The sequence below is a fragment of the Rhinopithecus bieti genome, unplaced genomic scaffold (genome assembly GCF_001698545.2).
Source record: "Rhinopithecus bieti isolate Rb0 unplaced genomic scaffold, ASM169854v2 scaffold_22522, whole genome shotgun sequence".
Taxonomy (NCBI): domain Eukaryota; kingdom Metazoa; phylum Chordata; class Mammalia; order Primates; family Cercopithecidae; genus Rhinopithecus; species Rhinopithecus bieti.
This window is the reverse complement of record NW_016811454.1, coordinates 344,876-370,183: the sequence shown is the minus strand read 5'-3', so window position 1 is coordinate 370,183 and position 25,308 is coordinate 344,876. Positions and strand designations below refer to the sequence as shown.

The following is a 25,308-nucleotide window of genomic DNA, read 5'->3' as shown; positions in this document are numbered from 1 at the left end:
GTTACCAACATGTATTGTCTTCCTTTATGCATATAAGAGGAAGACACACACATTTTATTTTACTTCGTTTCTTCACTGTTTCTCCTTTGCAATGTATTACCACATAGAAGAGATATAGCATGTATCTGCAACTGTAGAGAATAAAATGCAAATATTTCTTTCTCTGGGATGGTATTCTTATCTCCCTTTTTTCCTGTATCAAAACACCTCCCCAACTGGAAGATAAGAAATATTTTGACTGAATTAAAGTGAGTCCTGTGTTAAAATAGCTTGCCTGAATCCAACCAGAGCCCATTTTTAAAAAATCTTCATTTCCACATTTGGTCAGCAGCTCTCCCAACTCCAGGCCTTATATCAGCAGCCTCTTTCCAACCGAATTCCCATCTCCATATACCTTTGCCCTTGAGCTTTTACCAGTCCATTTCCTTTACATGTTTGCACTTAATTTGATTCCATCCTTCACGCTTTTTTCATTCTTCTTAGTTCATCTACACCACATAAATTATCACCTTTGTTTTCAGTTCCCCATGTGCTCCAATTCACACCAATTCCAAATAAATACTTCTGATTCTCATCCATTTAATCCAAATTAATTCATATTCTCCCCACCCTCCATCCCTATCTCTACCTCCCCTTTTATCTGTTTCTCTTTCTTGTAGCACCTACTTTCCCTTCTGTGCATGTCTCTGAGGAAGGTTTTACAGGCAAAATGCTTCCGCGGATGCAAGGCAACTGCTTACTATGTTGTGGGAGGAAAGCCATGATCTTTCTGCCTTATTGCCAACTTCCATGGGCTAATGCTTTCATGTCTGGTTTATCCTCCATAACTTGTGTCCACAGGTGTCATCACCCCACATCCCATTGATAACCACTGGCAGCAAGAGGGAAAAAGCTTCTTGCTGTTTTACGGTATTTAACTTTGGCTAACTGGCTTATTTCTGGCTTACAAAAGCTGTTTTTTCACTCAGTCATCACTAATATCAACAACAATAGTAATAGCTATAATCAACCCCACTACTATCTGTAATGAGTTCTTACTATCTATCAGGTATTTTGTTTTTTTACAAGTATTTTACAGATATCTGCTCATTTAATATTCAAAAAAACTAGGAGGTAGACACAATTGTCTCTATTTTAGAAATGAGGTCATAAATCTAGGAAGCGATAGTGCGAGGACATTAACCCAAGTCCACCTGATCACAAAGCTCAGCTCTTAACTGCTTTGCAATACTGCTTTTCTAATAATGCTGGTGCCTCCCTGAGTGAATTCCCTATAGGAGTCTTTCCACTTTAGTCCAACGTAAGGCAAGTAGTTGCAGGTGCCAGGTAACATAATGAGCTCCACCTTGGTAATCACTCTGAGTAGACAATGCTCAAAAAAACAAAGCACCAAATAATGCATCAACCCTAACAGTCACCCTCCTGACATCTCTGTTGGAAAGAGGGGATAAGAAAGAAGAAGAAAATGCTCTGGACTCCCTAAAAAGAATCTCTGCTTTCCCAGAGCTGTCCAGCCTCCATGCTAAGCAGGATGTGCCCTTAGTGCCAATAATTCAGAAAGTGTCCATAATCATGAACTCCACAGCCCCAAGACAACACAACATTCTTGCCCTTTTCTGCCTTCTCTGGTTTCCTGGAGGGGCCAGGAGACGAGTCATGCACTTCAGCCTGGGAGCACTGCAATGTCTTTCCAATGTCTTGCCATTACTTTACTCATTGACTTTAGAAAGAAAGAAATATCAATAAAAACTACCTTCAGGACAATATCAAAGAAGCAAAACCTGACAATAGCATGAAACATTAGCCTTGGTGTATGTGGAGTGGTGAACTGGAACCCAAATTCTGATGAGAAACCATGAGTGGGTCTCCGCCTGAGCCACGGGATATAATCGTTATGTTAGGAGACTGTCCCATGAACCAAGCAAGAGCCACACAGGAAAATAAGTTCAGAGTTACAGCAGTACAGGCCCAAGTCCTGGTGTGCAAGGAAGTAATGTCAGTCTTCATTCTCCCATGGGAATAACTCTGAGGTTCAAAACAGTGATTTCCTCTGTCACACATTATGTATTCGAACTTCAGAAAGTTCTTCTCTACTACACAGAAACAGTTCATAGACCTCCAGAACATTAGAATGGAAAGGTGCCTTAAGAGTCAGATTGTTCAACAGATGTGGACAATGCGCTCTGGTGAGGTAAAGGAATAGGCTCAAGGTCACAGAGCTAGATAGTGGCCGAGTTAGAACTAAAGCCCAGGTTGTTCTGATTTTCCAGCCAACAATCTCTCCCCTGCACACTTCTTTGGTGGCACAGCCCAGAAGGCCCCCCAGAGCACCAAACACTTTTCCTAGCTTATATGCCATCACTGATTTCTCTCCAAGAATGCTTTTATACTTCCACTTACACCTTTGGGGATTTTCCCTATTCAGCTCGCAGCATGCAAACAGTATGCAAAAACCACACAGGTAGCACACTGATGGAGAGTCACTTAAAAGCCACCAATCACAGTAACTGCTACTAACATCCTCGTAGCTCAGGAAGAGACACCACCCCTAAGCTCCAATCTCAAAGCAGAGAACAAAGACCAGTTCCAAGAAAAATACAAGTCTCACTCTTTTCTGTGTAAACCCCACTTTTCCAAATTATCCCATTGCTCAAAAGATCAATATGATTGGAACTTAGGGGTGGTGTCTCTTCCTGGGCTACTAGGATGCCCTGAGTAAAATACACAATCCCCATCCCTCCCCTACCCGCTCTTACCACACACATAGCAATGTAATCACTTTAGCAACTTCTCAGTAACAAGCTCATTAAAAAGCAATTCTGCCATCTCTCCATAAAGCACGCGCCAGAGAACAATGCAAAAGAGGAGATGCCAATTAATTATAGAATGATCACATCTAATGAACTCTGAAACCCTCCTGCTGTTGGTGACTTTGATGAAAAATCAGGATGCTGGGAAAAGAGTGAATAGGGACACCCTGGCTACCTTGTTTAACTGTGAATGCTTTCAAATGCATCCTCAGACCCCAGTGTTGATCAAAACTGTGGAGCTACACTCGCAAAACAATGCAAAGTGTCAGGAAAGCGACAAGTGTCTGTGTCACAAACAGCTACGAGTCACTGCCAGGGCCCCCTTCAGCCATCCTCAGAACTGTGTGATTCTATGCTGTGGTTGGCACTGTAGGGACAAACCCACGTCCTGTGCTTGGGACATCTTGAGATCTTAAGGTAACAAGTGAGTCATTCTTTGTCCCTACCTGGGCCCTCCCGCCTGTCTATCACCTCCTCATCCGCAGGGATGCCACTCCTCAGAACAAAGAGGAGCCCTCCCACATGAGGAGGCTACAGGAGGGGAAAGGAGAAGAAACCACGTGCGGCCAACTTGTACCACTACCTGTGTGAGTCCTCTGGTGGGCCTTTAAGTGGGAGCTTTTTGTATAAACTTTCCGGCACCCGTTAAACTGACAGCGGTGAACCCTCTTCTTGTTTTCGGGACATGCTTCAGCCCCTAGCCCTCCTTGGTCACTGTCGCTCTGTCCACTCTTAACGGCCCCGGCAGCCGTCACGGCTGCTGCAGCTGTTGCGACCCCTCCCACCTTTACAGAGCTGAGAGCAGCCTTCTTGGCCACCAGTTTCAACGTCACCGTGCCGTCCACGGCAGAGAGAGTTTGTGAGGTTTTGACCAGATGGCGGCTGAGCTCAGGGGACGATGGGGGCGTTAATGAGGTCACTGCGTTGAGCTGGGCCTGGTTGACGGCTGTGTAGCTGTCTAGAGAAGAGCTGGCCGGCTGGAGGCTGAGGCAGGTCTCAGATAGCAACTTGTCCCGAGAGAGCAAGATGTCCACTGCTGAGCTCTTCTCACAGATGGCCGCTTCCACGGGGAGCAGCAGGGGGTCTAAGCGACGGAAGCTTTCCTCAATGCACGGGGGAGGGGAAGCGTGGAGGAAACAGTCCAAGTCCTCACCAAAGGTCTCTGAGATCCTTCTGGGCTCCGTCTGTAGGTAGCGTTCCAATTCAAGGCATGTCTGCGAGAGGAAGAACGAGGGAGAGAAATAACCATCAGAGGCACAGAACACCATGAGGCCACACGTTGACAGGCAGAGGGGAAGGTGCAGAGAGATTGGTTTTATGGCTTGTATCAGAAACACTTTAGTAGAAGGTCTGACCTTGTTATTTATTCTCTGAATACCTCTGAAGAGTTCATAAGGGTCACATCACATGATTTAAATTACTCTAGCTGAAGGAGAACAAGAGCCTCAGAAGGACTATCTCATACCTTTGAGATTCCAGAGAACATCAAATGATGATCTCTTGCCCCTCAATCCAATTCAGAAGGTAAGACGCTCCAATTCCCCCTCTAGAAATTCTCATGCAAGCAAGAAGCAAATAGAAACAGGTAAGGTTTTCATACTAAGATAAGACTTCCCAGAGTCCAACTTCATTATTCAAAATAGACTTGAGCACATCGCACAAGTCAGTCAGTTTTCCCACTTGCCCTGAAGAATAAGCCATGTTCACTCAAACTAAGAGGTGACCTCAGTAACAATCAATCAACAGCAAGCCCTGCCTTGGGGATGGATTCCATAACCAGCAGGAAAGAATATTGTTCTAAAGAATGTCTGCCATAAAACTTTTGAGGCACAAGACAAAACCCTTGTTGTTTATAGCAAGTCATTTAAAATACAATGCTATATACTTTGTGGCAACGGGCATAAATCCCATTTCAATGGTTTAGTGTCTCTGACTACATGATAAAAATACATTCAAACATAGCTATTCAGACCACTTAAAGATAGGACCCAATATATTTCAACATAAAATTTTCACCTGGTAAAGAAACAGGGAAGAAGAACCAAAAAGTTCAGTTTCAACAAATCTTCATCCATGGCACTCATAAGTTTTGTAAGATGGGGAGCGCTTTTATGGCAAAAGTAGATATTTAAGAAGTTTGTATTCTAATGCCCTCCTCACTCAAAAATCCTAAAATTCCAGAATCTTGTATAAAACTACATTGCTAACTTGTACTATCAGCTCAATTTGCTCTATCTTCTGGATTCAACAAAGAACCACTGATGGCAAATTTAAAATGTGACTAGCTCCAAATTTACTGCCCCCGTAAAGCTCCTATGTTTTCATCCAATGTTCTGATTCTAGGCGTTTATTATATTAAGAATATATTTTAATGATATACCTAGTAGTGTTGTATCTGTCAAGGATTTTATTTTGGTGACATTTCAAAAGACTGGTTTTTAATCACACTTCTGGTAAAACTCTGCATTACTGAATAAGAAAATCAGATTTTTAACTGTGAATCAGCTTTGGGTCTCACTGTTGATTTTCAATGGTAAGAACTAATGAATGGTTTCAATCTTCATTCAACACTCATGTCACAAGTGTTCATTCAACTACTGTGCTCACAGCAAGGTACAAGGCTTTGTATGCGGTAGAGGGAGAAGATATAGCAGTAGATCCATGTGATGCAGGTATAGAATGAAAAACCACAAGCTAAAAATTACATAAATTCACATAAAAATATGATACCAAAAATAGTATAAAATGTGTTAAGTTCTTAGGGGCTGAGTGGACACCTAATTCTATACTCTATAGCAATGTAGTATGAATCAAGGAAAGCTTAGTGGAAAAGTAAGTTTTGATTCTGTTTTATTTATTGGTTAAATAATAGCTCTGACTCAGTAGCTTCCCACCACTCTATGTTCGAAACCAATATGATGACCTTCTCAGGTCTAGAAATATGAATTATCCTCACTTGCTTCTTTTCTGAACTCCACTTTTCAAAAGTTTCCCCTTCTGTATTCCATCTCATTGCTAGAAATTATCACTTACATTTCTCCAATATTGAAGCCCTCAGTCTTCGCTCCATTCAATTCATTTCTGAATTATAAGATTCTACTCCTGAAATCTCCCTTAAATTTCTTCTTCCCTTTCTGAATTATCACCTACCAAGCACAGTGCCTGGCACCTAACAGGTACATAATGTCTGTCAAAGACAAAGCCCACCTTATACTATTACTTTGATCATTCTACCTCTTCTACTCTTCAAAAGCCATCTTTGAAACCCTACCCTGTACCATGCTGAGGGGGAAATCTTAGAAATGACACTAATACGTATCTCTGGGAATACAACTGCAATGCTTCTTGAGCTTTGCCCAAACAGCAGTACCAGATCTTTGAGACACAGATATGTTTTAGGTAAAAATCAGGATGCCTGGGCAACATACCAAGACCCTGTCTCCACAAAAACTAAAAGAAAAGTAGCTGGGCACAGTGGCTTGTGCCTATTGTCCCAGCTACTCAGATGGCTGAGGTGGGAGAATCACTTAAGCCTACGAGTTCAAGGTTGCAGTGAGCTATGGTCGTACCACTGCACTCCAGCCCTTTGGGCAAGACAGCAAGACCCTGTTTCTACAAAAAAAACAAAAACAACAAAAAGAAAAAACCGCTGACTCATGGGGTATCAGATGTCCTTGAGGTAGTTCCCTGCCTCCTCTACAATGACTTTTACATACTCAATCATCAGTGCCTGTGCATAGAGTTTTTGTATCCATTTCTTTACATACTATCCAGCTCAAAGATGGAAAAGTCACTAAGAAATTGTGACTATTAGAAGGTTCAGATCTCTTCATATTCAGAGTTCTGTGGGGCTGAGATATTCTAAATACATTTACACACTCTTCTGGGAGGATTAAGTAACTTATCCAGTATGCCCTGGTGTGAATTGCAGGAGCACATGAGTCATATTTATGATGTAAAGATGGAGAGACACCTGATCACTAAACTGTGGAAAAATCTGGACCACTTCAGAGTGGCTATAACTTGCAATCCTAATACAGGGCATTCTTATTCCTTCTGAAAATTGAAGAAGCGTAAGTACCCATTAGGATGTACAGGACAGCCCTGTCAAATCATTATGAAATGATTGCTGTCTTAGGAAATACACTTCTTATATCTGCTGGAGATGAAGCTTAGGTAGAGGGAAAGATTTTGTCAATTGGAAACCAGGGTGAGGTGGTTAAAGACTTTTCTCATCACGAGTAATGGAGATTAAAATGTTAAGGATGAGGAGGATTCTATTATTAGATTATTTCCAAGTCAATGAGAACATTTATTTCCAACATTGTTTGTAAATGATTATGAGAACTCTCATAAGAAATGTCCATGATAGGCTGGGCACAGTGGCTCATGCCTGTAATCCTAACACTTTAGGAGGTCGAGGTAAATGGATCAATTGAGGTCAGGAGTTTGAAACCAACCTGGCCAATATGATGAAACCCCATCTCTACTAAATATACAAAAAATTAGCCAGGTGGGGTGGCGTGCACCTGTAATCCCAGCTACTCGGGAGACTGAGGCACAAGAATCACTTGAACCTGTGAGATGGAGGTTGCAGTGAGCCAAGATTGCACCACTGTACTCCAGCCTGGGCAACAGAGCAAGATTCTATGAGCAAAAAAAAAAAAAAAAAAAAAAAAAAAAAAGCCCATGATGTTTAATGGGAATTGAGGTATTAGTATTTCCTCATGGATTTTAATATACACACACATACATATATTGAGAAATAAATGTGTATATGTATGTGAGAGTATACATATATATATTTCCTAACTCCATCCACTGAAAGAGGCTACAGGCAAAGATCAACCCCAGTAGCAATGAGCACACTTAGGCCAGGGATCTTGGTTTCTAAATATTATTATCTAATAAAGGGAACCAGGACTCCCTAGATGAATAGTCATTTGAAGGGCTGGAACAATGAAAATAAAAGTTGAGCCTAGAATATCATTGTGGTACCAAAATATGAGGACGTGCTCATAAAGTGATGAAGTCATGTCAGAAAGACTCAGAAGCCAACTTAAAGGAGTTCTCAGTGGCCAAATGAATAATATTAGGTTATAATTCATAAAATAAATATCCCTGAATCCATACTGATATAAATAAATAACTGAAAATAAATAAATAAATAAATAATAACTGAATAAATTAAAAGACGGAAGGAAAGGGTCAGTTCCTCATTACAGTAAAATTATGATTCAAAAACACAGAAAGAATGATGGAAATAGAAAATCACCATTAGGCAAACGGCAAAGTAATAATGAATTCTACAAGTAAGAATTACCAATGGATGCTAAAACCAGTAGACAGATGTGTGATGAGAAACAAGGTATCTGCCTTGTCTCAAAGTATCCACCCAACACAATATTTATTAATTACAAAGATAAAAATAATAACTTTACAGTGGAGAAACCTGCAAGAAACCACCTTAGCCATATGATCAAAGTTAGCAGCACAAGGAACAAGTAATACTGATCACATGTACCTCTGATATGATATACTGACAAAGGTACAATATTATTCTATGATATTCCTGTCAAAATGGATAACCTCAATCTAATCACAAGAAAACAGACAAATTTAAATTGAGGACTATTCTACAAAGGAAATAGCCAGTTATTCTTTAAGTGTTGGGTCACAAAGAACAAAGAAAGACTGAGAAGCTGTCACAGACTGGAGGAGAATGAGGAGATACGGCAACTAAATGCAATGGACCCTGGTCTGGATCCTGACCCAGCAAAAAGGACTGGTGAAAAAAATAATATAATTCGACGGAAGTGTATAGATTAGTTAATGGTATTATATCAATGATAACTTCCTGGTTCTTATAATTGAACTATGGCTGCATAACATTAGGGGAAGCTGGACAAACCATATTTGGTAACTCCATGTACTATTTCTGCAACATTTCTGTAAGTCTAAACTAACTTCAAAAAACACAGAGAGACGAAGACCATGAGCAGGCTAAAAGTGTCCCTAAACTGTAAATTTGGATATAGAGTTCAAATGTTTTTCCACCAGAACCAGAGATTTACTCTGTTTGAATGATACTCTTGTCAGCAAACTCCAAATCTGCGTCAGCAGATGTCAGTTTAATGACATAAATTATGCCTGTCTGGCACTCACCTTTGAGGTACAAGGCTTCCCTCAGCCTGACCTAACCATACAACTTAAGGCTTGAGCTACTGGATCAACCCCCAACCCCTAAAAAATTCATTACAGTCAGCAATGGGAAGAAAATGTTCCCGAGTGCAAAGTGATTTTCCTCTATATTGATGAGTCACAGAGGAGCTTTGTGAAGACTCTCTTGATATCTCAACTTTGAAATGCATGGCTTCGCCTAGCTTCCTAATAAATATCACCTGAAATTCGTATTGAACTGATCATCTTTAAACCTTTTTAAATACTCTCTTCATGCTTTTCATAGCCTTCTTACTTGTTGCAACACACTTATTAAAAGTAATAATCCAAGACCTAGTTAAAAAATAATAGACTTTAAACCTATTACTGCCTACTACATCTATGACAATTTTCCTACGAGGACCTGACTTTTCCTCTCCATTTGTTTATTCAATCATTTGTTTGTATCAGTATGAATTCATTTTTATTTTATTCTATGGATTGTAATCCACTATCATCATTATTCATTTTTGTTGCTCAGACGCAAAAGTTTCCAGAGACAGAAGTTGAAAGAAAATAGGATAACTCAAGTTTTGTGGCACATATTAAGTTTATCAAAATCTCTCTGCTGCTGGCAAGAGGTAGTTACTTTCACAGCCTTGAGAACAATATAAAACACTTGGTCATATATGGGCATGATGCCAAGGTTACCAAATGTCTGTTCAACCTGTCTTTATCTCATCATCAATTATGTGAAACCTGCCAGTCAGGATTGCAAACATCTCCTGTCACTTTGACTGTTTCCCCTAAAACCCTTACTTAAAGGGTTTCCTTCACCTGTTTTTCTTGTCCTTACTTTCCCATGCCTATATGCTTGAAACAATCTTCCTTTCACCTTCCCTCCCACTCATCGTTCTTTCATTCAAAGTTCAACATAAAGTCTATCCCCTTCAGGGAGCCCAATCTAGGAAAAAATGGAGTCAAGAAAATACACTGACCGTCAAGTGTTGAAAGACACCCCTCTTCAACCCTGGACAACTAAACAGTATTTCCAAAATGAATCTTAGAGTCCACAGATTGGTGGGATGTCTGGTTTATTAAGATCATGATTTTAAGAGCAATGATATTTCTTATACCATATGTTCCTAAACAGTAAAGTTAAGTGGTTAGAGCTAAACCTCTACCTCTATTTCCTCACATGGCAGATATGTCTAAGTGTTTGAAGTGATGGAGAGTTGTAAGAGTTAGAACTTTCTGAAAAAAGGAGCTAGCATCGTCTCACAACTCCCATCCATTGCAACCACTATAACCACAACCATGTTTAGTTGGGGCAGACTGTAGTCCAGGCTCTTCACTGCCATCACTTTTCAAACAAATTATCTGGAACGTAAAAGGTTCTAGTTTTTATTTGTGTCTTTTAATTTGAACATAAGACAAAACCATTGGTATAATATTTTTGCTACTACCCAATAACTGTGCCACTTTGGGTAATTACTGGGAGTCTCTGGATCCATGTATACTCAAGTTAGTAAGTAAAACAAATTTAAAGAAACAAAGAAATTGCAATTTTCTAATGACTTTTCCTGGTACACAGTCAATGAAATAAAAGGCCACCAACTACAGTCAATGTTTCTAATCAATTTTCAGTCATTTGTGGTCCTTTAGCCAGCTGCCCTTAACCTCAATCATTCCACCTATCTCGCCTAAAAGGGCCAAGAGTTAAAAGTACAAAGAGATTAAACAAATTGGGGAGATAATGCAGATACAAAAGCATGGGAAACTGCAGCTTTCCACCATGTGGAAACTTGCAAAGTCATGCTCCCTCTGAGATCAGATCTGGACCTGAATGATGATGATGATGGTGGTGGTGGTGAGGAGGATGATGCTTCTGGTGAGGAAGGGATGGACTTTGGTTCCCAGAAAGAATGTTCACCCAAGTAATCGCACAAGCAGGTAAACTACATTTGGCTGCCCACGGGAGCCCCTTTCTGACATTTATTGTGTGGTTTTTGTCATGTGGTATTAACCATGGTGTCACGGTCCCCGAAGAGTTTGAAGTAAAGAAAGAAACAAACCCCTTGCCTTTCTCCTGGGAGGGTCCCAAAGTTCAATTCGCGTTTTTGTGCTTTGAAATCTTCAAACATCCCAGAATGGAAATTCAGAGTGACACAAAACAAGCTACTTACTGTTAGGAGGGAAATGTGGGCTTCTTTCTTCAAGCCACCTTTAAAATACTCATTATTTTCCAACTTATTAGATGTGTTTACATATCACTTTTTAGCAAAAAAGACAGATTCTCTGACTCCAGAAACCAACCTGAAAATCTGGATTGCAAAGACTGATATTGATGGGATGGGAACTTTGTGACTCTCTTTCTCTTCAAAGAATGATATGATGTAATGATTCCGACACATTTCTAGGCTTTCAAAATTAAGTCAGAATTGAAAGACAGGAAAGGATGTGGGAAGCATGGCCAGGGAGATCTGGTCCATTTTTGTCAGGAGTTGGAGGAGGAGGAGAAAGATGTACTATGCTTAATAAACTCAGGAAGTCCATCAGAGAATCTCAGATTCCAAGCACCTGAACCTTGTTGCCTACCTTTCTGGGTTTCAACATTGTAAATAGGCTTGAGGAAGAAGGCGGTAACACTGAATCTACCTCATGGCAGAAAGGATAAATAAACCAGTGCAAGAATCCACCTTGTGAGACCTAGAAAGTGGTTCCTAACAAGATATTAAGCACATGTTCACTTTTTCTTGACTTTCATGACCAGGAAATATTAGGAGAGAATGAATTTTGTCTAGAAAATGTGGATAATCAAGTAGACAGTATGAGTGAAAATCTTACTGAATTTTTTTAGCTATTAGCTTAAAAGAAAACCCACATCAATAGCACACCCCAGAAGTACAATAGTGTTACACATTACTGTCAGGGTTGCTGAACTCCATGAAATAACCAGGGGACTAGGACAAATGCTAAGACTGCATTGCTTTTGACTTTCTCACATCGACTGGTTGCTGGAGCTGAAACCAAGTTATATATTTCCCTCTGGTAATTTGTAAATTTTGAGAGACAATGCTGTGAAAACTAATTTAATTCTAAACAAACATGAAAGTTGAAAAATTTCTATCAAAACCTCTTCTGTGTTTCTCTTCTCCTATTTTCAACAAAGAAAATATTTGTTTGTATATGTTTCCTTGGGGAGGTGGGTGGTGAAGGGGAGAAAGGAGACAAGATTAAAGGCCTGGGGAGAGGGTGATGTCTTTGAAATTACTTTCCCCAGGCACATGATGCAAAGCAGCCTCAAATACCCCTTTCATCTTCCAAGGATTCCTTAGTTGCAGTGCATAAAAGAAATTCCCAAAACAACTCAAATCTAAATTAACTGTCAAAGTGAGCTCTAAAGTCACATAACCTGGGCAGAGCTGGTAGCTGTGGCCCAGGCCTCACACCCTTTGAAGGAAGGCACTGGGTTCCCCTACACTTCCAACAACTTGGAAATGCACTTTCCTCATTCATAATGTCTGTGATCCTCAAAATTCAATGCAACCACTAGGGACATGATGGCCGATGCACAGAGAGCCTTTTCTAACTTGGTTTAGAGTTGTTTTTCCAGATGTTACTCTGCAGAACACACTGACTGGGAATCTATTGGCCTGGCCTCTACCCACAGTTGCAGGGAGCCCTTTAGAAGAGTTGCTCACTATTACTTGGCCACTGGACTATACCTAAATTCCAGCTTCTGAGTAGTAAAGAGACAACACTGCTCATGCAGAGCTAGGGCCTAGAAGATGCTCCTGTATGCTATCCCCTCATCTCCTGTGCCCTCATCTCCCAACCAGGCCCCTATTCAGGTTGGCACACACTGGTGGAAATCCCATTTGTCACATATAGATTGAAAGCAAGTTGCATTAGATGGCCCTGCTTGGGTCATTACACTTCCACGGACAAAATGAAATTCACACCTCAAAGAGTCAATAAAAAATAATCCTACCCAAACTACTGGTAAGTGCAAAGGGCTAGATCTAGACTGAAAGTGAGATTTAAGAATGAGAAAATGCAGGAGAGACACTCCAATGGGAAAAACCCATCACAGCCCATGACAATGGCAACTAGTCGGTCCCCGCTCTGAAAGGAGAGGACTCTAACCAGTTCATCAAGAGCCCAAGGACTTGGGAGGAGGCCTCTTTTCAAAGGAGTGATGGCTTCCCAAGAACAACAATGGCCCTGTCGCTTTTTCAGCTTCCTATTAATTTTCCATAAAGAGCAGTTTTCTTGACGAGCGCTTGTGTCAGGCAGGGCCTGATGCTTCAGAAACCTGTAATTATTCTTGGCTCCCCACCCCCTACAGCCTCTGCACCTGTGTCAGTTCAAGGCACCAGCTGGCCATGTCTTGCCTCCTGCCTCTTAAGAGGGGGAGGGGGGGAGCCATCATTGAAAACCCAAACTCACATTACTCGCCTCTTCTTCCAAAATGCAACAACAAAACAAAAATTTTAAACTCACCAATCTCATTCCTTCCCCCAATGTATCTTGCCAAAGGAAACAAATAAACATTAATTGGCTAGAGAGCCCTCATTCAAACCAAAATTACTGAAAAACACAGTAACAGGGAAAGGTCTGACAAGGGATTATTAATCCTGTTTTACAGCCCGCTCTTATGCACCCCCACCCGCTCTCGTTAACTTTGCACACACACTCACACACTCTCCTCAAACTCCCTGGGCCCCTTTACACTCAGTGGCCAAGATGGGAACATGCCGAACCAGTTGCATCATCTCCCCTTCCTCTCCCAAATCACTTGCACAGGCTGACTCAGGCTACTGGGATTTTTTTTTTTTTTTTTTTTTTTTTTTTTTTTTTTAAAGCAAACTCATTTCATTGGCTCCCTCCTGGAACATAGTTATCTCCTTTTCAGTTGGGTTAATTAATATACCCTTCCCCTACCCCCACAAAAACACACAGACACATACGATTACTTCTTGTACTCCAAAGCACAGCTGCACACGTGTACAATGTTCTTTCTCTCCCTCGCAGCTTGAATTTCCCAAGAAAAACAGGTTCAAAGCCCATTGGGGCCTCAGTGGCAGATGCAATTTAGTGACTGGTAATCATAGAGGATGCTTTCAAAACGGAGAGCTTTAAGGAACTTCCACTGTGGAATGTTAAAGACAAGGTGGGGGCACTAGGAGGAATGTATGTTCTACTCAGAATGCATAAAATGGCAGCCAAAAACATAATGAAGTCAAGCCCTAAGCTGTTTTTCCTGACATGGATGGTTGTTGTACTTTTACTTGAGATACTTGGACTTGACTTCCCACAATGTTTAAGGTGGCTGTGTGGGTGCGCCAAGTGCTGCTCACCCCAGTTAAAGAAACAGACTGGCCATTCGCACACTGAGAGGCAGAAGAACAGGGGCCCAAGCATTGGCCCTGGAGCCAGACTGCCTGGGTCCAGTATCAGGTTACACTACGTACTAGCTCAATCCCCCTGGGAGAAGTTAATTAACTACTCTGTGCCTCAGTTTCCTCACCTGTAAAGTGGGGTAATAGTAGTACCTACAACGCAGGAGCATTGTAGTTCAATCAATTGATATACGCCAAGTACTTGGAAGGGCCTGGCGTGCACACTCTGTATGTTGTAGCTATTCAATAACTAGTGTTATTTTTCATTACACTTCCAAATATATACACTTCCAAAGATATAAAGAAACCTATTGAGGGCATGGAGATGGAAAATAAAAAATACCAAATGAGTATCCAGGTGAAGTAAACCTGTTGGATATAAAGGTTTAAGTAAGCAGGGGACTCTGAGTTGGGAAGATCAACCCTGACTAGCTGGGTGACTTTAACTTCAATGGGCTGTTTTCTCATCTACCAGCTGAACTTCTAGGGGCCCGCTAATCTGGAATTCTATGATGAAGCGAAACAGTAATAGGAGAGTGAAGACTGAACAGTGAGAAAGGCTCATTCAGCACAAGTTCAGAGGAATTGATACATAGCTCTGCTGTCACTGGGTGGTTAAAAAAAAAAAAAAAGAGTTTGGAGAACCTGGAAGAAAGTGAAGAACCTGGAAGAAACCTCCTCTGACAGGGACCTCATGGCCTTTAATAAAAGCCCTAAGACACTCAATAATCCATGTTTACAGGATGCTATGAAGGTTTAATTTCCTGCTTCACCATGGATACAAGCCTCACAGCATCTAAAATGTAGACTTCATGAGAATGTGACTCCTCAAAGATACCAGACCTGTGCCTGACTTGCAGCCGGCTTCAAGCATTTGTCAAATGAATGAATGAATGAATGAGTAATTGAATCAACTCTCAAACAAACAATCAAAGTGAAAGTCAACAGTGATCACAATCCTAGGTAGGAAGAGATTCAAGAGTATCACAAAAGCCAGAAATTCTTCCTTCTTCACCAAAGGAACATCAGAAGCAGTGTGTATGAGTTTATTACCAACGTTTCTGGTAGAACACGTCAGTATTTTCAGATGTAACTATAGGTGTTATTTACTTGTCTCTAACGTTTTCATTTGAAAAAAAAAAATGTAAATGCTTACTGTCTGGGACAGATCTGGATTTCTAAACGGAGAGGCCAATTTAGGTTCACAGGGTAGCCCTGAAAGTATGCACCTGTGTGGGAAGTAAAAGCTGTCTCCTTGCCCTGGAGAATGCCCTCTCCCTCTGCCACTTCCTCTTTTCTCCTCTGGCCTCCAGAAACCACCAGGAAGAGAAGCAATTAAGACGAGTGAACAAAATGCTATTTTCAACTGTCATGTTTTATTGGTGAAAAGAACTCTGGCCTGGGAATCAGGTTCAGTGCCTCCCTTTCGCACACCACCCCTCCCCTTTCCAGCAAACTACTGAATCTGAGTAGAGAATTCACTTCCTTCCCTGAAAAATGGATGAACCACACTCTCAAAGACTCCTTCTGGCTCAAACTTCTTGCTGATAATCCTTCAGTGGCCTATTGTCACTCTCAGTTCCTTACCACGGCAAACCAGATCCTACATGATCTGACCTTACTCTCCTCTAATCCTCCCCTTCTCCCCTTCAGACATGACACTTCTCGCACAAATGCCCCCAGTTTATCCCTCTCTCAGAGCCCTAGTAACTCCGTCCACATCCGAGAACGCAGACTCCTCAGGTCACTGCACACCTGTCTCCTTCTAATCGATTATGTCTTAGCTTCATTGTCACGTACTCAGAGAATTCTTCTTTGACCTGCCTAGAGAAACTAGCCTAAACAGCCCATTCATTCTTCATCATACTACCTCATTTTATTTGCTTTTTAGTACTTACCAAGTCCTGGAAAGGTCTAAATTATTTGCTTGCATGTTTATCATTTATCTTTCCCTACTAGCATGGACGTTTCAGGAGAACAGGGATTTAGTCTACGTACCAGTGAATCCCCAGCACCTAGCACAGGGCCTGGAAAAGACATCCAAAACATACTAGTTGAATCAGTCAATGAACCAATGAAGCCACTAATCAATCCTGGAATTCCAGGGAACATGTGAGCTGGTGTCTCCAGCCAGAAAAGCTATCCTAAAATGCTCACCTTATTAGGTCAAAAGGCTCCCTCATCATTTCTCCTCAGTCTGAGTTTTTGCACTAAGAAGGCACTTGCTGATACAAACTCATCAGACAGAAGCCAAACGGAGCCTGTTTTCAGGGTGGAGAGGTCAGTTATGGGTGCTCGTGGCTGCCCATTTCAAATAGACACAAAGAGGGCTTTTCTCCTCAGCAGTCCATATTGCATCATGCATTCACTAACAAGAACAAAACCCACCCCCCCTTCCCTCTCCTCACCTGCAAGATGACTCCTTATTAACTGGTATCCTGGGGGAACAGATCAAAGAGAGAGGCTCAACCCACTTTATTCCCATTTCTATCACCTAATGGGATCTCCCTAAGAAAGGCAACTCCAGCCACTGGTCTCCAAAGCATTTGAGGGTCACAGAAATTCGTTCCCTGACATTAGCAGCCCCACTTCTATCAGTCCTTACATGAAAGGCCCTTAAATGAAGAAGTCCATTCAAACCCAGCAGTTGGCAAGGACTTATGTTTTCTGTAAGCCCCACATGCCACTTACATAGGTGAGGTCCTTCAAAATTCCTATGTGGGCCCGTGCTGGTGTCTTTGCCATAAGTTCCTAAACACAGAAGCTTTTCCTTCCCTTCCACGTCCTTTAAGAATTTTACATGGAAAGGTATCTTTACTGAGAAGTGCTATTTATTTCAGGATCATTATTTCACAGATACAGAACCCTCAAACACTGAACCTGGAAGTGAGCCAAAATCCAATTATGAGGGTATGGAGTTTGAACTAGGCAAGAGTGAAGGATGGAAATATGGCATATAAGCAGTACAGGGTTCCTATGAGTGTGAGTGTATGTGTGCATGCACGTGTGCGCATAGTGTGCCCGTCAGTGAAGTGTAGATTCTATTTAATGTATTTTGGATGCCTTTCTCTCTAAATCTTTCGTTGTTCCCAGAGTCACAAAGCTGTTCTTTCTCTTATATTCATTATGTCAGGCAACAGGAATCCTTCCCATGCTGGCTGGGGAAAGATGAGGGAGAGAGGAAGAGTTGATGTTCTATCATGTAAAGAAAAGTAAAATTGTGCTTAGCCCAATTCTGAACCCCATTACAATGTTGCAGATTTCAAATTAACAATTCAACCCAACATGACAGGGAAAAATCCAGTGCTGAGACCCTGAAGTTTGGATTCCAGTAGCTCTGGCACGTCACTTAACCTTAGGTGGCTTGACTGATACCGAATGACATGCACTTTCAGGCACACCAGACTCTCATTGAAGAAGAGACACTAATTTGAATCATCACTGCCATCCCCTCTCCCCTTTGTTCCTGTCTGAACCAATTTCCATATAGTTTCAAAGAAATCATCAGCCCATGCAAAGGGGAAATCCCAGTGGATCAAGAACTACATTAGCAGCATAAGGGGAAAAATCTAATTTCCAATCCAGTTGCTTTGTTGTTTCAACCTCCAAGGAAGGTTGCTACATATGCACAACACAAATTAAGTTTTAAAACACCATCATGATTTAAAATTAATAAAAACTCTCCTGGGAAAAAGGTGATCCTTGGTACAAATCTTCTCATACAATGAAGGTCAACTCCACCAGAGCTTGTGGGTGGTCTGGGTCTTTGAGGTCTCAATCATCTCAGCCAAAAAAAATTTAAGAATAGCATATATTCATTGAAACCATTGCATCTGCTACTTACAGTTAGTGATGAGTTTATTCTTAGTCTAAGGCAGTATCCACATTAAGAATTCTTAAACTACCTTGTTGACAGATCCCATGAAAATGTATTTTAATGGTCCAAATTAAGAATTCTTTTTTGGCATGACAAGATATGCCAATACGATTTCCTAGTGCCCTAGTTACTAGAATAAAACTCATGGCAAGACACCAGTGTGACTACATCATTAATTAACCTGAACCACATACCGGAACACTGCTGCTAATAAAACTCCTCTATAAAGAAAACATGTTTTCTCTGCTGAGAATCCTGGAACGTAGGCCCCAGCAGAGCTGCTGCCTTAATTAAGGAGATATTTTGATGTTTGTGTCTGTGTCTGTGATTGCCATGAAATTTGGTCATTTATTTGGCTTGATCTTCAATAACTTGAGTTCTTCCTTGTGTGTGCTTTTTTGGAAAACAAAATGAAAATGGCATCTACACTATCAGGATTTGCTCACAACTATGTGAATGAAAGGATCATTTTTGCTAAGGTAGGGGATGTTTTAGCCTCACTGTTTTAAAAGCACACCCTGAGCTTTCAGCCCACAATGTACTGAATCAGAAACCTGTAGAAACCTTCCATTTTCTCTAGAAAACAGGCTGACAGAAACAGGAACAAAGTTATAACAACTCTAACATCCAGGTGAAACTGGGATTCTTCCAATCCATTCCATATGAAATGACATACATTTCTTTTTTCTTTTACAGAGAATTCTTTTTTGAAAAGCGTCTCAAAATGCTTGTCAATACTTACCTTGTAATCTTGTAACCTTGGAGTCCCCTCTGTGAGACTATAATAGGCAGCAAAGATTAAAATCCCCATCCTATTTATAGGGAACCTAACTTAGTAAAGAAAACTCAGTTTTTCACTGTTCTGTAACCATACTACCAAAAAGACCAGAAACAGAATGAAGAGTTTCTTGGCCACTAACAATTAGGGTTTTTTTTCTGGTCCAACCCTGAACTTTCCACCAAGGATCTCAAAACATTTTAAAAATCCAACAAACCATTATCTCTTAGTACCTTGGAAAAATAAGGATTCCTGATGAATATTTTGGATCTTCTCAAGTTGGAAACCACCAGATCCCAAACTTCATTCCATAAGCTTTTCAACTACATTTCTCTACATAATCTCTCCTAGTGGTCTCGGTTTTGACAACACCCTTAATTATGCAACTTCCAAGTTTTCTCTGCTTATTGCACGTCTTGGTTGAATTGTTAAAGGCAAATGGGATTTCAGACATTTCAACCTGTCAACATCAAGTGTAGTCATTGAGAGGAAAAGAGATAGAATTAAAATAATTTTTTAAGATTTTTTTTTTTCTTTTTTTGAGACAGTCTCGCTCTGTCACCAGGCTGGAGTGTAGTGGAGCGATCTCGGCTCACTGCAACCTTCGCCTCCCAGGTTCAAGCGATTCTCCTGCCTCAGCCTTCCGAATGGCTGGGACTACAGGTGCATGCCACCACGCCCAGCTAATTTTTGTATTTTTAGTAGATGTGGGGTTTCACCTTGTTGGTCAGGATGGTCTTGATCTCTTGACCTCGTGATCTGCCCACCTCGGCCTCCCAAACTGCTGGAATTACAAGTGTAAGCCACTGCATCTGGCCCATTTTTTTAAGATTTGAATTGAGAAAACTTATAAACACAATTTACTGAAGACCTTATTTTGGTTATTTGATTAATACCAAATACACAGAAACTCAAATTTATATAATTTTTAAAGGGGAGATTTGAACCTGCTATCCAACATTTTAAAAAGCATTTTCTAATTTTAATAAATATGAAAATACAAATTGGACTAAGTAAGTCAATACTTTTCTCCCAGTCCTTAGAGACTAATGCATTTTCCAACACCAGTATTATCAATCACCCATCCCTTTTGTTCAAAACAGAAAATGCAATGCGGAAAAAAAAAGCATGTAAGAAATAGAAGCAACAAGAGGAGGAAAAATAGGAGCAATGGAAAACAGATGAACAGTAAGCATCTCATTCTTGTATTAAAATCTTGGATGCCAGTAGCTGCTCCCATCAGTAACACACCTCTAACCAAAAGGATCATCAAACTCTGGGAAGCAGATCACCTCAAGGGCACAATTTACACTTGGTCCTGCTCCCTACATGGAGTCTAAACATTAATGTGGTTGTGTCTATAATCAACTGTTAGTAACGGACTAAAAAGAACGGTGGGTCAATGGGTGAGGAAGACAACTGTGATTCAGAAATGTATGGTGGTAGAAGACCATCTTTGTTAAAAGCAGGCAATTAAGTATCTCATTGTAAGGGGTACCTGATCAGTCTTGGACACCAAATCCTTCAACATTGAGACTTTTTATAAGTATGTAAAATCAAAGACAATGTGGAGTCATGAAGAGAACACAGACAAAAGTCAGGATGACTTCTACCAGCTCCTTCTACATAATTAGCTCTATGCATTTCCTCAAGTCATCTCATCTTCAGTCTCCAGTTTCTTTATCAAGAAACCAAAGTTATTAGTAAAACGAATCAGATATATAGATATATAAAATGGATTCTCTCTCTCTCTCTCTCTATATATATATCCTTCCCAATGGTATGAAAATCCTCTGTGAATATAATAAACTTCTCATGACCAAATCTTGTTTGTTGACAGAACCAGGGTATGATGAAAATGGAATTCCCTACTCTGATTCCTCTGCTTATAGCATTGTCATCCTCCAGGTATCTCAATTTCAGACTCTGGACTGCAGTTTCTGATCAGTCTCCTAGACAAGGTCCCATGATACAAGACCACATACTTGTCCTTAGGGTGCTGCAGTAGATAGATGCTATTTCTGAGGATGCTTTCCTCTAAAAGGTAACACATCTTCCGATAAATTTAGGTTAGGAATCAAATTCAAACACATTCAGGGGCCAGGAGCATAACATACATTAGTGAAACAGTCAAGGAATATGACAATAGGGAGGGGCGGGGACTGTGGCCAACTGGATGGCACATGCCATCTAAAAGGGGAAGCTGCTACATAGCACCAGCTCATCGGTATCATGTGGAAAACAGCCAGAGTTGGCAAGTGTTTTTAAAGGAAGCCCAAATCTTTTGGGGTTTATGTGAAATCTCCCCAATTGTTTAAATGTTGGCAACTAATATTAAAAAGTCAGAATGCGTAAGACAAGCAAAGGGCCCACAGCTGCCAGTTTGAGCCTTCTATTCCAAATGAAAGAGGTAAAAGAAAAAAAACCAGAGGCATATTTGGGCAGTTCTTTCTTACCTGTGGATCCAAATTATGGTATAACTGTCTCTTAGGGTAGTTACCAGCTGGAGAACCTTAAGCCTCACGTCCCACAGAGTTTCCCTAAGAAATCCCTTATTTGAGGACAGACCCAGCTGAAGGAAATAATGATGAACTGCACTTTCATTCGGCCCCGCTCAGCTCCTCCTGCCCTGCAGTACTCGGCTGGAATTCCTGCTCTCAATAAGAATCTTGTCACAAGAATGAGAGATCTGTAGAGAAGGCACCAAGAAATGTCAAGCAGGAAGAGGCAAGAGCTCTGACAAATCCAATGAGCCTTGAGGTCTGGCACCAAGCTTTAAAATTCTTTTGAGCATAATCAATAGCTGCTCAATAAATACTTCTTCAATTAATTCTTCAAAAATCTTGATTAGGAGCTACTATTATTTTTCATTGCATGCTATTCTCTGAGGTGACTGGGAGATTGGTAGATTTTGCCCAGTAAGATAATGCCTAGGGAGAAAAAGCTCTGCTAAGATAAACAGGTGACACCTGTTTGAACTCTGATGGCCTTTCAGGGGCAGGGTCTGTTATCTTGTACTTCTTTCAAATTAATTCAACAATTATTTACTGAGCTTCCACTTTATATAGGACACTGTGCTGGAGACTTCAAGGGATTCCAGAGCTCAATACCTGCCTACAAGGCGCTCATGGTATTATAGGAAGAGAGAGATAGAAATACATGCAATTCAAGATAACACAGCACATGCGACTAAGAACTAGGCTGAATAAAATGGTATGGCAACACAAAGAAGGAACCCAGTCACTCTCCCTGCAGAGGTCAGTGAAGGCCTTGCGAAGAAGTCACATTTGGAACAGACCTTGGCAAATGAGTGAACTTTTGCCAAGCAGAGAAAGGCAGCAATGACATTCTAAAAAGTGCACACAGTGTGAGCAAAGGTGTAGAGAGGTGAAAGCCCCACTGTGTGTCTGGAAAAGGATGAGCAGTCTAGGGTTCTGATGCATGGGGTACGCGTTACCGAGCAGCAAGAAACGCACCCCCTCGGGCCTAAAAAATGTCTTCTATTTTTGGCTGACAATTACATTGGTGGTTTGCTCTGGGTTAAGCTTTGCCAATGCACTTCTAAAAGGCAGTAGCTGTTTCTCTAGATCTTCCGTGATAACTCAGGGAAAGATTAAAGAGCTCAAAAGATACTAGTGAAACCCAGTAGCCGTATTTATGTTGCCCAGTGATATTCCTGTACCTAAATGTCAAAGAAATCATTCAAGGCATTTTCTTTTTCAGATTGATACTCCCAATTTAAAGAACAACACAACAACAAAAACATATATCAAAATGAGGACAAAACCCAAAAAGATGGAAATAAATACGACCAAAAAAATTGTTAGCTAAAATACAATGCCACTGGATCAAGCACAGAACTCAACTCATCTCTGAGTTGCCTGGTAGCTGAAGCAAGCAAGATCAACAATGAGTTAAGAAAGTCTCATCATCAAATACAAGACACGTCAGTTCCTCAGAGATCAGTTGATCTTCACACGTAAGGTTTAAAGTAAAAGGAAGAGGAGGAGGACCAGAAAACAAGGAAGAGGAACAAAAGGAAGAAATGACATGAACAAAAAATCCCTCCACTTACCAAAAAAAAAAAAATAAAAAAAAAACCCCCCCCCTTACAAAAAAAAAAAAAAAAATAAGTTAAAATGTTTTATGTAAAACCCTCAAATATTTTGTCAGTTGAGGGAACTGAAGGTTCAGGGCCTGGGTACGTTTTTCTGCTTTGTAGCCTCTCTCTGTTGATGTTTTTCTGGCTTTCTAAGCAAAGAGGAAACCTCACCCATTCCTGTAGACATGCATTTATGGCCACATTCTCCTGGCCAGTAACCCTCAGTGGCTCGTGGAGGCTCTCTCAAGGGTGGCATATCAGGCAAATGGATTTGGCTGTGGAGTTACTGCTTCTGTGGCTACTACTCAGATTCAACGCAGGCGCCTTCAGCGAGGGCTCCAGGGCAAGGCTCACTCATTAAGGACAAAATGTGCAGGCACGTTTGACCTTTGGAAATCCAGCCCTGGTCTGAAGCTTCCAGATTCAAAACAAAAGCTTTGGAGCCAGAAAGAGAGTTAGAGGAGGCACACTTCCAGCTTGGGGCCCATCCCCCACACATTCCCGCTGTGACTGCGAGGCTCACAAAACCAATAGAGCAGCATTATTAACTCTGCAATATCATAAGAGAGGGCTTTGCTCTCTGCCTTGGTGGAGAGAGAGAGGCCAGGGGAGGGGCAGGCTGGCTCCAGGGGAAAGGATGCTTCATTTGAGTCTTAACTCAAGGGAGGCAACTGCTGTGTAAGCGCAACAGATGAACACAATGTAGAGAGGCTCCCATAAAATCCCTGGCCCTGCTCTAGGCGTTGTCACAGTGGTGGCGGGGTGGGGGGGGGAAGCATAGCTAGACTGAGCAAAGGCTGGATGGCAGAGAGCTGTCGTTTGGTATAGACTTCCAAAATGCCAGCAAGTGAAAAGTCATGTCAAGGGCCTAACCTAAGGCAGAAGTTTCAAATGTGTCATGCAAATGGTGTGCTCCTTCATCTGCAGTCACAAATTTTAAAGCATTCACTGTCAATCATTTTTCACTCTGTTTTCTTGGGTTACTGACAAGTACCCAAATGAACACTTACACATTTTTTCACGAGAACGAAATAATAGCTCTACTTCATGGAAATGACACCACCAGCCCTATCCTTGTGTTCCTTCTGATGTGCCTAGGACTCCCACCCAGCTGGGTCACTGTTTCCCTCTCATACATCCTACGACCCAAGCCAGCTGCCTCTATCACCAAGTCAGTATCACCAACTCCAATGACACCCAATGAACACAGTTCGGCTCAGTCTTCCCCTTTCTTTGAAGATTTGCGCTGGTCTTTCGGTCATCCTGCCACCATCCCCAAGCAGCTTCCGTATCTGTCATTGCAGGGCAGCAAATCTGCTGACATTAAAGGTAAATCAACTAAGTTTTCAAACACATCTTAATCCCCAAATCCTTCCTCCAGTCATGCAGATCAAGTAAATGTCTTATCTTTATGAAGTCGTGGTTGGCTTCAGCTTCTCCAATTCTGGCGTTTGAGTCTAGATAGAAGGTTAAGTACCCACTGCTGCACATCAGACTTGCATCATCAGTTCAATCCATTTGCTGTTAAAGAAGCATCACGCTTCCCAGAAAGGTTTTTTCCCCTTTAGCCACATACCAAGCCAGAATCAAATGCAGCCTAAAGTATTTATTGATATTATTTACATCTCTCAACAGGTACAATGACAACTCACCAGTCAGTTCTGGGGCAGAACTTAAGAAATGGAACTCTCATCATATCTATATCGTAAAAACAAATTGCCACCACTGATGACCATAACTACCTGCTGCTTACACGTATACAGACTTTGTTATGAAATACTGTGCAGTAACATATCATTAAGGCCTTACTGGCAGGCTCAGTCAAAATCTCTTATTTGACATGATCTAATCTGTAACATGGAAAGACCCAATAACTTTTCTTATTCTTTACTTCACTCATTTTTTTCCAATGGAAGAAATACTACAAATATACTAAAATAGAAGTTGAGGGTTTTTTGTAATGAACCTTTAAACAATAATACATCTATTCAACACTAGCAATATACCTACTACATAAAGTATGACAACATTTTTGCTTAGCAAGATGAAAATTACAGGTAGACACACGGATGGGAAGTTGTAAAATCCAAAAAGAGACTAATCATAAATGAAATACAGGTGTCTGAAAGTTGTCAGTGTTCTCAAATGTCTGTTCCATTTTAGATTCCTTTTGAGTG

The 25,308-nt window shown here is 41.0% G+C and overlaps 1 protein-coding gene across 5 annotated transcripts in view; it reads right to left on the bottom strand.

Moving 5' to 3' along the window:
• Positions 1-25,308, bottom strand: part of KLF7 (KLF transcription factor 7) — an 88,395-nt gene that overhangs the window by 41,247 nt on the left and 21,840 nt on the right. For 4 of the 5 annotated variants that reach the window (XM_017893935.1, XM_017893934.1, XM_017893932.1 and 1 more), the window contains one exon: positions 3,394-4,024. In XM_017893935.1, coding sequence (XP_017749424.1) covers positions 3,394-4,024 — 631 coding nt within the window. The remainder of the gene's footprint in view (positions 1-3,393; positions 4,025-25,308) is intronic. The other variant, XM_017893936.1, reaches the window with a different exon arrangement.